Below are 17,397 nucleotides of genomic sequence, written 5' to 3'. Positions count from 1 at the left end.
AGGTGAATTCTATCAAACATTTTGAGAAGGGCTAACACCCATCCTTCTCAAACTCTTCCAAAAAATTGCACAGTAAGGAACACTCCCAAACTCATTCTATGAGGCCACCATCACCCTGATACCAAAACCAGAAAAAGATACTACCAAAAAAGAAAATTACAGACCAATATCACTGATGAATATAGATGCAAAAATCCTCAACAAAATACTAGCAAACAGAATACAGCAACACATTAAAAGGATCATACATCATGATCAAGTGGGATTTATCCCAGGGATGCAAGGATTCTTCACTGTATGCACATCAGTCAATGTGATACACCATATTAACAAATGAAGAATAAAAACCATATGATCATCTCAATAGATGCAGAAAAAGCTTTTGACAAAATTCAACATCTATTTGTGATAAAAACTCTCCAGAAAATGGGCACAGAGGGAACCTACCTCAACATCATAAAGGCATATATGACAAACCCACAAAAAACATCATTCTCAATGGTGAAAAACAAAGCATTTCCTCTAAGGTCAGGAACAAGACAATGATGTCCACTTTCACCACTATTATTCAACATAGTATTGGAAGTCCTAGCCACAGCAATCAGAGAAGAAAAAGAAATAAAGGGAATACAAATTGGAAAAGAAGAAGTATATATATTGGGTGGGATAGGGAGGGTGGAAGGGAGACACAAGAGGGAGGAGATAGGGGATATAGGTATATGTATAGCTGATTCACTTTGTAATAAAACAGAAACTAACACACAATTGTAAAGCAATTATACTCCAATAAAGTTGTTAAAAATAAATAAATAAATAAAAGGTAATAAAAAAAAGTATGTCACACTGTCACTATGTGCAAATGACATGATACTATACATAGATAATCCTAAAGATGTCACCAGAAAACTACTAGAGCTAATCAATAAATTTGGTAAAGTTTCAGGATACAAAATTAATGCACAGCTAATCTCTTGCATTCCTATACACTAACAACCAAAGATCAGAAAGAGAAATTAAGGAGACAATCCCATTCACCATTGCAACAAAAAGAATAAAATACTAGGAATAAACCTACCTAAGGAGGTAAAAGACCTGCACTCAGAAAACTATAAAACACTGATGAAAGAAATCAAAGATAACACAAACAGATGGAGAGATATACCATGTTCTTGGATTGGAAGAATCAATATTGTGAAAATGACTATACTACCCAAAACAATCTACAGATTCAATGCAATCCCTATCAAATTACCAATGGCATTTTTTACAGAACTAGAACAAAAAAACCTTAAAATTTGTATGGAGACAGAAAAGACCCCAAATAGCCAAAGCAGTCTTGAGGGAAAGAAATGAAGCTGGAGGAATCAGACTTCAGACTATACTAGAAAGCTACAGTAATCAAGACAATATGGTACTCACACAAAAACAGAAATATAGATCAATGGAACAGGATAGAAAGCCCAGAGATAAAGCCACGCACCTATGGTCAACTAGTCTATGACAAAGGAGGCAAGAATATACAATGGAGAAAAGACAGCCTCTTCAATAAGTGGTGCTGGGAAAACTGGACAGCTACATGTAAAAGAATGAAATTAGAACAGTCCCTAACACCATACACAAAAACAGACTCAAAATGGATTAAAGGCCTAAATGTAAGATCAGACACTATAAAACTCTTAGAGGAAACATAGGAAGAAGACTCTTTGACATAAAGCACAGCAAGATCTTTTTTGACCCACCTCCTAGAGTAATGGAAATAAAAATAAACAAACGGGACCTAGTGAACCTTAAAAGCTTTTGCACAGCAAAGGAAACTATGAACAAGACGAAAAGACAACCTTCAAAATGGGAGAAAATATTTGCAAATGAATCAATGGACAAAGGATTAATCTCCAAAATATATAAACTGCTCATGCAGCTCAATATTAAAAAAACAAACAACCCAATCAAAAAACGGGCAGAAGAACTAAATAGACATTTCTCCAAAGAAGACATACAGATGGCCAAGAGGCGCATGAAAGCTGCTTAACATCACTAATTATTAGAGAAATGCAAATCAAAAGTACAATGAGGTATCACCTCACACCATTCAGAATGGGCATCATCCGAAAATCTACAAACAAAAAATGCTGGACAGGGTGTGGAGAAAAGGGAACCCTCTTGCACTGTTGGTAGGAATGTAAATTGATACAGCCACTATGGAGAACAGTATGAAGGTTCCTTAAAAAACTGGAAATAGAATTACCATATGACCCAGCAATCCCACTACTGGGCATATACCCAGAGAAAACCATAATTCAAAAAGACACATGCACACCAGTGTTCATTGCAGCACTATTTACAATAATCAGGTCATGGAAGCAATGTAAATGCCCATTGACAGACGAATGGATAAAGAAGATTTTGTACATATATACAATGGAATAGTACTCAGCCATAAAAAGGAACGAAATTGGGTCATTTGTAGAGACGTCGATGGACCTAGAGACTGTCATACAGAGTGATGTAAGTCAGAAAGAGAAAAACAAATATCATATATTAATACATATATGTGGAATCTAGAAAAATGGTACAGATGAACAAGTTTATAAGGCAGAAATAGAGACACAGATGTAGAGAACAAACGTATGGACACCAAGATGGGAAAATGGGGTGGGGGGAGGGTGGTGGTGGTGATGGTGGGATGAATTGGGTGATTGGATTGACATATATACACTAATATGTATAAAATCAATAACAAGTAAGAAGCTGCTGTATAAAAAAATAATAAAATTAAAAAAAGAAAGTCAGGATATCAATTTTAATATGATAAAATAAAATTAAAGGCATAAATTAATTTTTTAAATTAATTTATTTTATGGCTGCGTTGGGTCTTCATTGCTGCACACAGGCTTTCTCTAGTTGCAGAGAGTGGGGGCTACTCTTTGTTTCGGTAAGCAGGCTTCTCATCACAGTGGCTTCTCTTGTTGCAGAGCATGAGCTGTAGGCACGTGGGCTTCCATAGTTGTGGCTTGCGGGCTATAGAGCGCAGGCTCAGTAGTTGTGGAGCACAGGTTTAGTTGCTCTCTGGGATGTGAGATCTTCCCGGATCAGAGCTTGAACCCGTGTCCCCTGCATTGGCAGGCGGATTCTTAACCACTGCACCACTAGGGAAGTTCCTAAAGGCATAAATTTATGAGACAAAGAGAAACCCTTCATAAAAGAAAGATATTAAGATGATGAAATAATTATAAAAAGATACACACCTAAAAATATAACCTCAAAATAGTTAAAACAAGAATGGCAGAACTATGAAGACAAATCTGTACAACTATTGTAATTAGAAAGCTAAACTCTATTATATATTGGGTTAAAATGAGAGACTTATTTCTCTTTGATAGGTCAAATAAATGAAAAATAAGAAAATATATAAAAGTTTGGTTTATATGATCCATAATCTTGAATACATTGGCGGCAGTGGTGAAGAAAGTGAGCTTTAAAATGGGTAGAAATATCCATTTCTTCCACACAAATGTAATGTTCACATATACTAGGTCATCAAGGAAGCCTCATCAAGTCAAACTATCTATCTAAATTTAATGCTGTGTAGTTTGGAATCTGTACTAAAGTGAAAACTAAAGTACTGTACATGTTTGAAAAGAATTACAAACTATTACATTCTCTTTGGATTGAAGAGGGCATTTTTACAGGGATTAAAAATACTTTGATCTGAACAGCAATAAATACCATGTTAAAATTTGTGGGGTACAGCTAAAGTAGTACTATGAGATAAATTCATAGCTTTAAGTACATTAGAAAACAATAAATATTGAAAATAAGCCAAATAAGCTCAAAAATGAGAATAAAAGTCAATGAAATAGAGAATAGCAATCTAAAAACAATAACAAAAAAAATTAAAGCTAAAAGCTGACTTTGAAAGGACCATTTAAGATGCATAAAATTGATTAGTAAAAAGAGTAAGATGCAAATAAGATACAGAGTGAAGAAGGAGATATGATGACTGTCACAACATATTCTTAAAAATAATAAAATAGTATTATTAACTATATGCTAATACTTTAGAAAACTTAGACAAAATGGATAAATTCTTGGAGAAATAAAGAATACCAAATTTGGCAAAATAATTGAATAAACCAATATGCATTAAAGAGAGTAATAAGCAAGTTCTTTTGCTGAACAAACCAGTCGTAATAAAAATTATATGTTTAATTCCCTCTCATCAGACTCTGTTTTAAAAAACATATATTTGTAAATAGATTTCCCCATTAAAGTCTTTATTGTTGTTCTTCTTCCTATGGGACCAACTATAGCTCACATGAGAGCTCTGGGGGAGAAATTCTTAATAAAATAAATTTGGGGTTCAAATACAAATTTTAACATGTGTGAGATATAATGCATGTGTCTGACACTTAATAAAACTCTCTAAATTTTGTAAAAAAAAAAAAAGATATTTAAATAGTAATAAAAGATACCCCCTCCTTCTTCACCAGAACTTCAAACTCAGTTTTACAAGAGAGTATTAATGAGCTTTCAAGCAACAGATAATCCTTACCTTACAAAGCTGCTGCAAAAAAATAGAAAAAAGAGAAGGACTCCTTAATTCACTTTATATCAATCTGGTTAGTATAACCATGGTTCAGCAAATTATAGTTCTGTTTGGTTTACGAGTTTTAATGCAAAAATCTTAAATGAAATACTAACTTACTGAATCCAACAGTCTATTAAAAATAATGTAACATGATCAAGTTAAGCAATGCAAGGATGGTATAATATTAGAAATTTAATTAATGTAATTTACCTCTATAATGGAATGAAGATTAAAGGAATGTGTCTATCTCAGTAGATACAGAAACAAATCATTTAATAAATTTCAAAACATTTCTGATAAAAACCAAAATAGCCTTCTTAAAGGCTGCAACAAACATTGTGCTTAAATGGGGAAATTTCTAAGCATTTCATATAATATGGGAACAACATAAGAATGCCCACCTTCATGGCTAGTATTTAATGTATACCGGAGGTCCTAGCCAACCAATTAAACATAGAAAATAAATAAAATGTATAACTAATGAAAGGGAGAACAAAATTCTATCATTTATAGCTGACAAAATCATTTACATGGAATTTACAATCTAATTTACAATAGAATCAACAGATAAACCGGTAGATATAATCAGAGCATAAACAGTTTGCTACTGCTGTAGTCTACAGGGAACTCTACTCAATGCTCTGTGGTGACCTAAATAGGAAGGAAATCCAAAAAAGAGGGGATATATGTATACATATAGCTGATTTGCTTTGCTGTACAGCTGAAACTAACACAACACTGTAAAGCAACTATACCCCAATTTAAAAAAAAATAAAGGGAAACCTCAAGTCAAAAGAAAAAAAGAAATGTAATAAAACATATGACTTAAATTTATAACAACTAAAAATAGTTAGCAATTAAACTAACAGAATATACAAGACTTCTGTAATGAAAACTTATGATTGCATTAAAGACCAAAAAAGATGGCCTGACAAAATAGATGTAGCATGTTTATGCATGGGAAAACATCACAAGAATATCAGTTCTCCCCTAATTACTGTACAAATTCATTGCAACTTTACACAAAATTCCAGGAAGATGTTTTGAGAAACTTATTTATTCTAAAATGTATGTGGAGGAATCAAGGTCCACAAACAGCTAAATTGGTTTTAAAACATAAGAGAGAGTGCTTATCCTACCAGACAATTAAAAGCCAGAGTATTAGAACAGTTGTGATATAAAGGAGATGCCATAAGTCAGAGGGGGGAAAATGAATTATTAAGCGGGTTGAAATCAGAAAACCACTTAAATATATATGGAAAAATACAAAGCTGGATTCTTACCTCTCACTATGAACAAAGGTTAACCCCAGATTAATCGTTTATTCAATAAATATTTATTGAGCATCTACTATGGGTGAAGGACTTTTCTAGACACTGGATATATGCCAGTGAAAAAGGCAAAAGTCCTTGCCATCTTTAAAAGTCAGTAGAAGAAAATGTAGGATAATTTTTTTTTTCCACGATCTTGGAGTGGGGAAGGGCTTGTAAAACAAGGATCAAAAAGCACAAAGCATAAGGCAAAAAAAGCACTTAATGGGCTTGATTATATCATAATTAAATCTGATTACACTTTATGACCCACGCGTATAATCCGGAGGAAGTCTTTTACACTTGCATAAAGAGACTTGCTCAAGGTTGCTCATCACAGTGTTGTTCCTGATAGCAGGGAGTTGGAACCAACTTAGGTATCTCTATCTCTAGAGGGAAGAAAAATGTGGTGGATGCACGCTGTGGAATACCATGCATCAGTTAGAGGCACTGGGTTGGATGTACACTCAACAATATGGAATAGAACTAAACATACTATTGAGTGAAAAAAAGTAATAACAGAATTGGAGCAATAGCACCATATCATGCAGGTAAATATAAAAGATATATAGAGTCACAACCAATTCTGTATATTCTACAAGGGTGCATACACACCAAGGGCATGTATCAAATAGTACGGAGCTGGTTCCATTGAAATGGGAATTAGGGATGAAGGGAAGAAAAATGAAATAAAACAAGAGTCTTGTATGGTTTGATGGTGGTAATGAGTTATGAACAAAGGAATGTGATTACTCTCCATACCTAAGTCACTTGGACCACAGCAGAGGGAGGACTGTTTGAATGTAGAATAGCTCCAGTGGGTTCAGAGTTCTTTCTTATATTTGGCTAAAACTGCCCTCCTATAAACACCCAGCCATTGGTCTGAGTTCCGCTGTCTGGCATTGTACCCAGTGAATCTTCAGGCTCTTTCACAGAACAGCACTTCAAACACTTGGAACGACTGCTTTAGTTTAAGTTTTCCCTCATCCAGTCCCGCATACTCAGAACTTTCAGCTGTTCTTCATATGACCTGTTCAGGCTCTTCTAAATTTCAGGGAACTATAGCATGACATCCACATTAGCTATGAAATGTGGCTTGCTCGTTTGAAAACTATGCTGAAAACCCACTGGGACCAAGCATCGTGTAAGGTGCTACGCATAGATGCTCAGAAAAAAGGAGATCACTTCCATGAGAGTTATAACTGAAAGGTCTTGAATTAATAGTCACGTTCTACTGGATTTTGAAATGTATCAAGTTCAAACAAATCTCTGCTATCCAGAATAAGTGGCCACATTTTATGTATATTGATTTATTCAGTCATTTATTTAAGAAATAGTCACTGAATATATTTTCTGTGCCAAGGCTTGCTGCAGGCTCTGACAACTGGAACATGCTTCTTTGTACCATGCAGAAAGGATCAAAGACCCAGGACCCTGGAGAGCTGTTTTGCTGTGGTGTCCTTTACCGAACCAACCAGAAGGATTTGGCCCCCTCAGCTCTCTGAATATGGCTACAGTGCACTCCTTCTCTACTATGGTTTGCTGTGACCCAAAAGTCAGAACGGCTCGTGCTTTGGGGTTCCAGCCACAATGTCTGCTCGTGTTTCCTAGAGATCTAAGTTCCTCTCTTTAATAACTTTAAAAGGTAAGGCTAGTGGGGTGAAATGAATCACTACGGTTTGAAGATGGGTGATAGAATGGGCATAGAATTCGGTACATTCCACACTAATCAGGTCTTAACTCTGCCGGGGCATTGTGTACCCTTCTGCTTAGCCACTTGTTTTATAGATGAAGAAACAGAGAAAGAGGAAGAGGTTGGTCTGCAGTCACAGAGCCAGGACTGGAACTCAGGCTCCTAACTAGCAGCCAGCGCTCTCTCTTCTCTCCCCTCTGGTCACGTGGTTGAAAGGGGGACGTCAACTGTGATGTAGTGGTGGCACCTTTAACAAGTCAAGGAGAATAGGTTCAGGCTGTCCTATTGCAAGAAAGAAGAGTGAGAGGGGAAAAGGGGTTTCGAAGCTGCTCAAGGTATATGCACGGGAGGCGGGGCAGGGGGAGTGATTTCTCTGAGACTGGTGGACAGTCACTCACACCAGGAGAGTCTAAATTGTCCGCTAGAGTTTGGCCTTACAGACCTACACCTGCAGGAGAAGCAGGGTCACTGGTGAGAGCTATCAGCCCACCTCTTCTATAAGTGCTTTGTCCAGTCTCCTTATCTTCAAGGCAAGACAGCCACATAATCGCTGTTACTGTTCTCTGGGGAAAAAAAAGCAGAAGACCAGCCATGAGGCTCAACACCCAGGAGTCACACTGACCCACACCAGTCAAGGGAAAGACTTCTCCCCAGGCAGAGGGCGATCTTGATGCCACATCAAAGTGACACCTTCAAGGGCTGGGGTACCACAGGGAGCTCTCCTGGCAAAAGAGGGGGTCTGTTTATAAGTCGAACATCAGAGTTTCCAGGACCAGATGCCTCCACTCACCAGCAGAACACCTGCGCCTTCCTCAGAGTGAGAACACCTAAGGCTTGTTCTAAGGAGGCCAAGGGAAAGGGAGGAAGAAGATGAGCTAATGGGAGGAAGTTCCCACTTCGGGAGCTGAGGATTTGGGAGCTTTCTCTGCCAAGGCTGGCCAAGCATGGACAACTGGTACGGCGAGACTCTCACCCAGTTCTTGGGGACGAACTCTAAAGGGTTCTCCTGTTGGAATTTGTGGTTATTTTATCATCGCTGAGACAAATACTACCGCCACCCCAAGCATCCTGAGCAACCCATCTGGGTTTGCCTGAGGACTGCAGCACAGGTACATCCCTGGGCTTCTACTCTGCCCCATTTTATTCTTCTACGTGCTGTGGAGGGTTCAGGGAAGACCGAACCATGCTTTAAGACCTAGTTGGGAACAGGAACCACACCTTCAAACTCTATAAGTTATGGTAGAAAATGGCCGTGGGACTACATCTGCAGCTGAACCTATAGGAAGCGGGTGCATGGGTCGCTTCTTCTCTGGGTGCACACTCCTCTATGTGGGGGAAGGGGGACAGAAAATGGTAGAGGAGGGTTTTGGGGTTTTTTTTTTTCCATAATTAAAAAGCCACGCTTAGTCTTGTTGGGGAGGTGAGAAGTTTGCTCTGGCAGTCTAAAGGGAAACTTTGCTATACACAGAGTACAATGGGTGTGGGGTGATTGCAGGCTCCCCAGAACTCTCTGTCCTCCGCCCTTCTCCCTAGCTAGCACTTCTGGTCCCATCCCCATCACCTACCCACTGATGACTGAAATCCCTTTCATGGGGCTATCACCACACATCCCACCTTGAGAAAACAGGGTTAAACTGTAAATGTCTCAGGAAGTCTGAGTTAAATTCGAACTACGTTGTAACTGACAGATGCTAGATTCTCTTCTGAGAGCAGACTTGCAGGGATGTAAGCAAGAGTAGCTGCTTGGGATATGATCTGGATTCTCCTCACTCAGATTTACGGACCATCTCTCCTTTTCCACCATGGCTTAATAACTTTTGGGGTGTATCTGAAATAAGTATTCCCCTAACACTATATAAATGAATGCTTAGCAAATATTGAGCAAAATGTAACAGGATGAGGCTTGGGGAGAGGGTTGAAGCAATTTTCTCATTTGAAAATTCTGCTTGTTGGCCATCTATTCCCAAACCTGTGTTGTTTGCACAAGGTCACAGAATGAGTCTGCAGTCAGCTCTTGGAGAATGTTCGGGAGCCACTCTTCCTCCCCGGGCTGTCCAAGCACAGAGAGCTCTATGTGTTTGCCACCTCCAGGAGCTCGAAGTCACCACTTCCCAACAAAATGGAAAGTGCTCTTCATAGGATGAAGCTTTTTAAAGCTAACATCCTAGAAAGGGGCAATTATCTGTATCGGTTCTGCAAAGTTGCCCAGTGGTGGAAATGGGACTAAGGTTCCTGTCTGGCACCCGTGCGAAAGTTTTTTTTACCATAAATACCATCCAGCTGTATCTTCGATCTTCTCCATCTCAGGGAGGGACAGGTTCTCTTTATTGGCCTTAAAAGGTGAACCACCAGCCCTTGATTTGGTTTTTCAAACTTGGAGATCAGTTCCTCTAGGTTTGGAAAGGTCTGTCTTTGAGCGCCTTCCACGGTCTGCAAAAATGCAAGATCACTCATCATTGTGCAATTGTGTGTGAAAGAGGACACTTCTCAAAACAGTGGTTTTCAGGGCTGCCGCTGAGCGGTGAATTGAAAACAGGTGGCCGACACTTGTGTGGGAGCTCACACCATACGCAATAACCAGAAACCCTCCTTTTTAAAATGGAATTCTGACTTGAGCTACTCTGAGTAAAGAAGATGAACAGTCAAAGGTCCCCACCTCAGTCTGCAGTATCGAATGAGCCCCCATTCTTGGCAATTTGGGGACAGTTCTTGTAGGTACACTGTGGAGGGTACCCATCTAAGAGCTTATGTCAGAGTGAGGGGGACTAATACGGGAGGACTTCTGATGGGAAATGCAAAATATGCAACTTACATACTTGATGAATTCAGACTCTCCAGGAGAGCAAAACAAGACAAAAAGTCCCGATTTAAATTGAAAATGGGAATGTCAACATGACTCAGGTAAATTGTGAATAGTTGTTTTCTCTTTACCACCTACAAACCAAGTACAATTTTCTAATATAATCTTATAGAAATAATTTTAAAACACAAGAGCTTCCTTGGCTCTTATGTATTTGATTTTCTTAATGATCACTGTGGTTCTCTTAGGACCACAGTGTTGGTCTACAGAGGAGTGGTGACAGGAAGGCTCTGTGACCTGGGGTGTAGTTAACCTCCATGACAGAGATGCAGGCTGACATGGAAGAGGGCTCTACGAAAGGCTGTCACTTCAGCCCCAGGTAGCATCCAGCACAGGCCCTGATACAGAGCTGCTGTATGAAATGCCCCTCTGTGTCAATGAAATGCCCCTCTGTGTCTGTTATAACCGACTTGGATGCCTCTCTGTTTTGTTCAGACAAGAGACAAAATGGGGTATTAAGGAATTATCCAGAATTTCCCAAAATATGCACAACAAAGAAATAAATGTTTTAAAATAGGTTGCTTTCAAAGCTGCAAAAATATTTTTTAAATTTCCATATATAACCTTCACCCATACCCCAAATGTTAAAATTTTATTTGCCTTTCATTCTCTCTCTTTCTAAATATATATGTGTGTGTATATATGTATACATATATGTATTCTTTTTTAAAAAAAATTATGAGAGTAAGTTGCTGACATGATATCCCTTTGACCCTAAATACTTCATATTTCCTAAAAAGCAAAAACATTACATATCCACACTAAAATGAGGAAATTAATCGTTTTTTTTTTTTTCAGGTACATTTCTAACTAAATGAACAGACCTGACCAAAGACAGTTTAGAATATCAATGGCCATTATAGGGAACTTTTTTTTAAACATCTTTATTGGAGTATAATTGCTTTACAATGGTGTGCTAGTTTCTGCTTTATAACAAAGTGAAGCAACTATACATATACATATATCCCCATATCTCCTCCCTTTTGTGTCTCCCTCCAACCCTCCCTATGAGGAAATTAATCTTGATGCAATACTATTACTAATCTACAGACCTGATGCAGATTTTGTCAATTGCCTCAATAATGTCCTTTGTGGCAAAAGAAAAATTACATATATGTGTGTGTGTGTGTGTGTGTGTCTGGGGATCATTGTATATTCTAATCTCTTTCAGACAGTCACAGTGAACTTTAGCATATTAAAGATTCTGAGAAATCCTGCAGTAAAAAAGTCTGCTTAACATTTATGCAAGTGTTTCAGAAAGATTAGTTCAGGAGTCTATGTTAGTAATTAAAGATTCAATGACATTTATTATACTCTATTTCCTACCAGAGAAGTAACTTCAAAAAAAAAAAAAAAAAGGTTTTTCTGCTTAGCTCTCAGTAAACCAGAAGCATTAAAGAAATCCCTAAATTGCCAGTTGACTGATGCTCCCCTTTGCATTTTCATACAGCTATGGTGTCCCCGAATGTCGACTTCTTAAACATTCGGACCTCTCCCCACCTTCCCTTTCCACTCATCCTGTTCGTTGTTTAGTCTTATAATTTGACGGTAGTCTTATATGGAGTTCAGGTTGGTATATTTGACCCCTGGAGGAACTTTGTGCCTCTACACTTTTGAACAACAGCCTTGTTTTTCTTGAAAATGGAACCCAACTCTAGTGCATTCCTATTTCTCTGAAAGAAAGACAAGGTAAACTACTGATCTGATTCTAACTCTCCGCAGTGCTTCCCTGTTTAGAATGCCTCTTCATGGCATCTCAGGTTCGAGAGATGTTCTCAGGTTTTACTCCCCCCAGCTTGTGTTGTTTTTGTTATAGGAGTTCTTGTACGTTCTTACCTGTATATTGTAATACCCATGTTTCTCTTTGAAGATTCGGTATGTGTAGACCAACTTTTTAAACCTGTGGAAAGATGACTGTGTGAATCACAATGTTCTTATATGCAAATCCAGGTAATATCTACCACTGTATTTTGTGTGCAATGGCTTTGTCAATCTTGGATCCCAAAAAGAAACTGATCATTTTCAGACCTTCTCATCTGTGGGAATTTGAAAGAGAGGTTTTAAAATGGAGACCTTTATTCTATGGTGGAAGTCTGGGCTGTAGCAAAGAGAATAAGGAGAGAAATTTTACAGTTTCCATTGTCTTGGTATTTCTCTCTAGTTTTTTCACTTAGCCCTAAGTTGATACAACATACAAAACACCATCAAGCCATTCCTGTGTTGTTTATTAAGTGACAGGTCATTGACCTCATTAGAGATAGTTAATGTAACTAAAATAGAGAAGGTTGGGAATTTTGTGCAAGGAAGTGATGTATTGTGCTCTTTTTCCTCACTGGAACAGGAGCCACTGGGTAAGTAATCTAACTAGAATTTAGATAACAGACTCAATTGAGCAATTTCCAAAACAGGAAATAGCATACATTGCCATATTTCCTCAATTCCAAGATGTCATCAATTGTAGGATACAGTCAATTTAGTAGTAGCTTTTGAGGAGAAAAATGCATACATTAAATGTCTCTATCAACTGTTAACTATGTTCTGATTCCAAAGAAATATTAAAATGTAAAAAATGAGGATAAAAAACATTGACATGAAGTTCAAATTATCTGACTGATCACTCCTCACCCCTTCACTTGCACCCATGCCAAAGAATCAGATGACCCATCTTTTGACTGAATTGGGAAGGCAGATAGCTATAGCTTTAAGGTACAGGAGACGTCATTGCTGATCGTCTGGTGGCTTTGACAATGGACTTCAAATCCCAATCCTTTTTGTGGGGTTTCCTGAGGCCAGAAGAAGCTAGTGGGTGTCTTTAAATCACATGACAAGCAACAAAAAGTTTTCACATGAATCCTTGTCTATATGTGACAAATTAAAGTATTCCACAGTCTGGGAAGAGGTCTCACAAGTGTCTTTTCACAGAAGTATTATTCAAATCGGGATCCAAACAAGGTCCATACATTGCTTTTGGTTGCTCACATGGTTTCTTGAAACTCAACTATCATATAGCCTAAGTTAAATTCTTAAATAAATGACTTTATGTTTAATTACATTGTTGTATTATCAGCCTAAGAAAATCTTTACTAGAGGAGTTTGAAAGAATAAAACAAATGGAGGTTCTATATTAATTAATCCAAAAGCCATATACCTCAAGTTAGAAAGACTGACATTGCTCAAATATAGTCTTATTCTTTGCAAAGTATTTTTAATGAAATAAGCCACATTGCAGTGATGCTTTACAAGAAATTGATTTACTGAACTTGTGATACCTATATGCATTTATTTTGGAATGTTTACCCCCAAAAATGCTGTAAGAGATTACAGAGCAGTGAGATTAGTATCCACTTTATACAATTGCAATATTATTGGGTCGACATAAAGACTTATTGTAATGCCTCCTATTCTAATTATTATTTTATAGATGCCACTTATAAAACTTTTAAAAGATACATGATTTTTCAGTGTGCATTTACACTCAAGGCAGTTATAAAGACCATGTTTCCCCTGGGCCTTCGGCCCCTGTCACCACGGTGACGAGAGAGCCCCTCTTTATCCCCCAACACTCACAGTCTTGTCTCTACCCTCTGCCTGGAATCCACTGGGCTAATCTCATCATGCCCTTTATCCCTGTTTGTTAGTCATTGCAAAAAGCCCAGTCTCTCAGGATATCTTTTCTCCTGTTTTCTAATCCTACAAGGCTCTGTACAGCCTGTATTGTGTCCTCTCCCCAGCTCCTGAAATCCTTCCTTGTGTTCTCTAGCACTCAAGGTCTGCCATCATCAAAGTCTCCTATGTCTTCAACCTATTCTCTAATCATCCCTGTCACCTTCTCACTCTAAGGGAAACCTGGCTCTGTCTCACGGACACTGCTTCCCCGGGACCCCACTAAAAGGCTGCTGCTCTCTCCTCACTGCGGGCCTGGTGGGGAGGCCCGTGTTCTTGCTTTTGCAGCTCTTCAATGTTGTCTCCTGTCTCCAAACCCTCAGCTTTGAGCTTCATGTAGATTATATCACCTCCTACCCAATCAAGATGTCACTATGCTGACAGCTCCTCAGCTCTGTGTTACTGCGACTCGTTTCTCCAGGATTTAGCTCCTAGCTCACTGTCACTGTCTTCAGTACTATTCCTGACTAAATTGTTGGCAATTTCAATTCACATGTAGATTATCCTTTAACATCCCAATTTCTCAGTTCCTCTAATTCCTCTCCTTCAATAATCTTGTCTTCCACCTACATCGCCTTCTCACTCCCATGTTCATAACCAGGACTGGCTACATAATTTGTGGGGCCCATAGAAAAAATGAAAATTTAACACCCCTCTTAAAAAATTATTAGGAATTTTGAGATGGTGACAGCAGAACAGTAAACCAAGTGCAGGGCCCTCTGAGTGTAGGGCCTTTGGTGGCTGCATAAGGTTGCATGCCACGAAGCCAGCCCCACTCATAACTTTGACCTTGTAATTGCCAATATGGGCAACCCTCTCATAATGTGAATTTCATGCATCCCAACTCTCTTTCTCCTGCTTCCCGTCTTTCCAGATCCCTTCCCCAACATTCCCTTGACCCCATAGACTTTCCAATCCATTGATCCTACCACTTTTCAGTGTTCTCACTCACGTCTTCACTCCCTTCTTTACCCAGTTTAGATTGCTGGTCAACCATTACGATCACTCCCTTCAACTCCTTTATCATCGTTCACTTTATTTCCTTAATTAGCAGAATCCTGATTAAGCCCAACTCTCTACAGCTGTATGTGGCTGGGAGACACAGCCATGTTCACTGTTCTCTCTTTAAATGACCACAAACCTCAAGTAGGCTCTTAATGCCTCCAGGTGACCATTGATTTTCCTATTCTCCTCAACAATGATTCTACACCATTTCCTTTCTTCTTAAACCTTCAACGTCTCATTCTTAACTGATGATTTCACCAAAAAGATTAAAACAATCAGAAGAGAATCTCCAGATTCCCATCACCATAATAGCATAATAGCATCTACACACATAGACTCTGCCTTTATAACCGTGGTTGAACTTTGCATGCTGCTCTGCAAAGCTAATCCCTCTTATTTCCACTGGTTGCCATCTGCTTTCATCTATTCAAGGACATAATTCTAGCAATTTTTCCTCTCTCTCTGATGTCATTATTATTCTTTACAAAACAGCCAGGGTGCTCCTTTTAAAAACTGTGAGTCAGATCATGTCACTCCTCTGCATAAATATCTGGTCTAGTCAATTTTGAAAAAGAAAAAACTGGTGTGTGTGTGTGTGTGTGTGTGTGTGCACTCAGTGCGGTGCTTCTGTCTTAACAAGTCTTATGTCTTCTTATAAAGCTGTAATTAAGATAGCGAGAGTGAAGTAAGTCAGAAAGAGAAAAACAAGTACTGTATGCTAACGCATGTATATGGAATCTAAAAAAAAACAGTACTGATGAACCTAGTGGTAGGGCAGGAATAAAGATGCAGACATAGAAAATGGACTTGAGGACGCGGGGAGCGGGGAAGGGAAATTGGGGCGAAGTGAGAGTAGCATTGACATATATACACTACCAAATGTAAAATAGATAGCCAGGGGACCTTCAAGATGGCGGAGGAGTAAGATGTGGATATCACCTTCCTCCCCACAAATATAACAAAAATACATCTACATGTGGAACAGCTCCTACAGAACACCTACTGAACGCTGGCAGAAGACCTCCGACTTCCCAAAAGGCAAGAAAATCCCCACATACTTGGGTAGGGCAAAAGAAAAAAGAAAAAACAGAGATAAAGGAATAAGGATGGGAGGGAGCTGTGAAGTAGGAAAAGTTTCCACATAATAGGAAGCCCCTTCACTGGTGGAGACAGGGGATGGGCGGCGGGGGGAAGCTTCAGAGCCACAGAGGAGAGCAAAGCAACAGGAGTGCAGAGGGCAAGGTGGAGAGCTTCCTGCACAGAGGATCAGAGCCAACCAGCACTCACCAGCCTGAGAGGCTTTTCTGCTCACCTGCTGGGGTGGGCGGGGGCTGTGAGCTGAGGCTCAGGCTTCAGAGGTGAGATCCTAGGGAGAGGGCTGGGGTTGGCTGCATGAACACAGCCTGAAGGGGGCTAGTGCGCCACAGCTAGCCAGGAAATAGTCTGGGTAAAAGTGTGGACCTGCCTAAGAGCCAAGAGACCATTGTTTCGGGTGCACGAGGAGAGGGGATGCAGAGCACCACCTAAACGAGCTCCAGAGACGAGCGTGAGCTGAAGCTATCAGCTCGGACCCCAGAGACAGGAATGAAATGCTAAGGCTGCTGCTGCAGCCACCAAGAAGCCGGTGTGCAAGCACAGGTCACTATCCATAACCCCCCAGGAGCCTGAGCAGCAAACGACTGCCAGAGTTCTGTGATCCTCTGCCACTGCAGGCTCGCCCCACATTCCAATAATAACTACCGTACCCCTCCCTCCCCCCAGCCTGAGTGAGCAAGAGCGCCCTAATCAGTCTCTGCTTTAACCCTGTACTCTCTGGGTGGGAACAGATGCCTGAGGGTAACCTACATGCGGAGGTGGGGCTAAAACCAAAGCTGAACCCCAGGAGCTATGCGAACAAAGATGAGAAAGGGAAATTTTTCCATGCAGCCTCTGGAGCAGCGGATTAAATCCCCACAATCAATTTGATGTACCTGGCATCTGTGGAATACATGAATAGACAATGAATCGTCCCAAAATTGAGGCGGTGGACTTTGGAAGAAACTGTGGGGTTTGGGGTTTGCTGTCTGCAACTGATTTGTTTCTGATCTTTATGTTTATCTTAGTATAGTTTTTAGCGCTTCTTATCGTTGGTGGATTTGTTTAATGGTTTGGTTGCTCTTTTCTTTTTTAAAAATTATTATTTAAAAAAAATTTTATTTTAATAATTTTTAAATTTATTATTATTTTTCCTTCTTTTTTTCTCTCTCTTCTGAGCCATGTGGCTGACAGGGTCTTGGTG

General features: G+C 39.3%; 1 protein-coding gene across 8 annotated transcripts in view; it reads right to left on the bottom strand.

Annotated features, from left to right (window-relative positions):
* Positions 1 to 2,786: 2,786 nt before the first annotated feature.
* The window catches only part of SH2D1B (SH2 domain containing 1B), a 55,302-nt gene continuing 40,691 nt past the window's right edge, over positions 2,787 to 17,397 (bottom strand). For 2 of the 8 annotated variants that reach the window (XM_012537532.3, XM_012537528.3), the window contains exons 2-5: positions 12,288 to 12,351; positions 9,856 to 10,021; positions 8,082 to 8,154; positions 2,787 to 3,158 (exon numbers count right to left, since the gene is read on the bottom strand). In XM_012537532.3, coding sequence (XP_012392986.1) covers positions 8,117 to 8,154; positions 9,856 to 10,021; positions 12,288 to 12,351 — 268 coding nt within the window. In that variant the 3' untranslated portion in view covers positions 2,787 to 3,158; positions 8,082 to 8,116. Of the gene's footprint in view, positions 3,159 to 4,433; positions 5,024 to 7,203; positions 7,874 to 8,033; positions 8,155 to 9,855; positions 10,022 to 12,287; positions 12,352 to 17,397 lie in introns of those variants that run through there. The other 6 variants (XM_033409758.2, XM_033409757.2, XM_049709230.1 and 3 more) reach the window with 6 other exon arrangements.

The sequence above is a fragment of the Orcinus orca genome, chromosome 1 (genome assembly GCF_937001465.1).
Source record: "Orcinus orca chromosome 1, mOrcOrc1.1, whole genome shotgun sequence".
Classification (NCBI taxonomy): Eukaryota; Metazoa; Chordata; class Mammalia; order Artiodactyla; family Delphinidae; genus Orcinus; species Orcinus orca.
The sequence above is the reverse complement of the archived record's forward strand: the minus strand, read 5'-3'. Positions and strand labels throughout refer to the sequence as shown.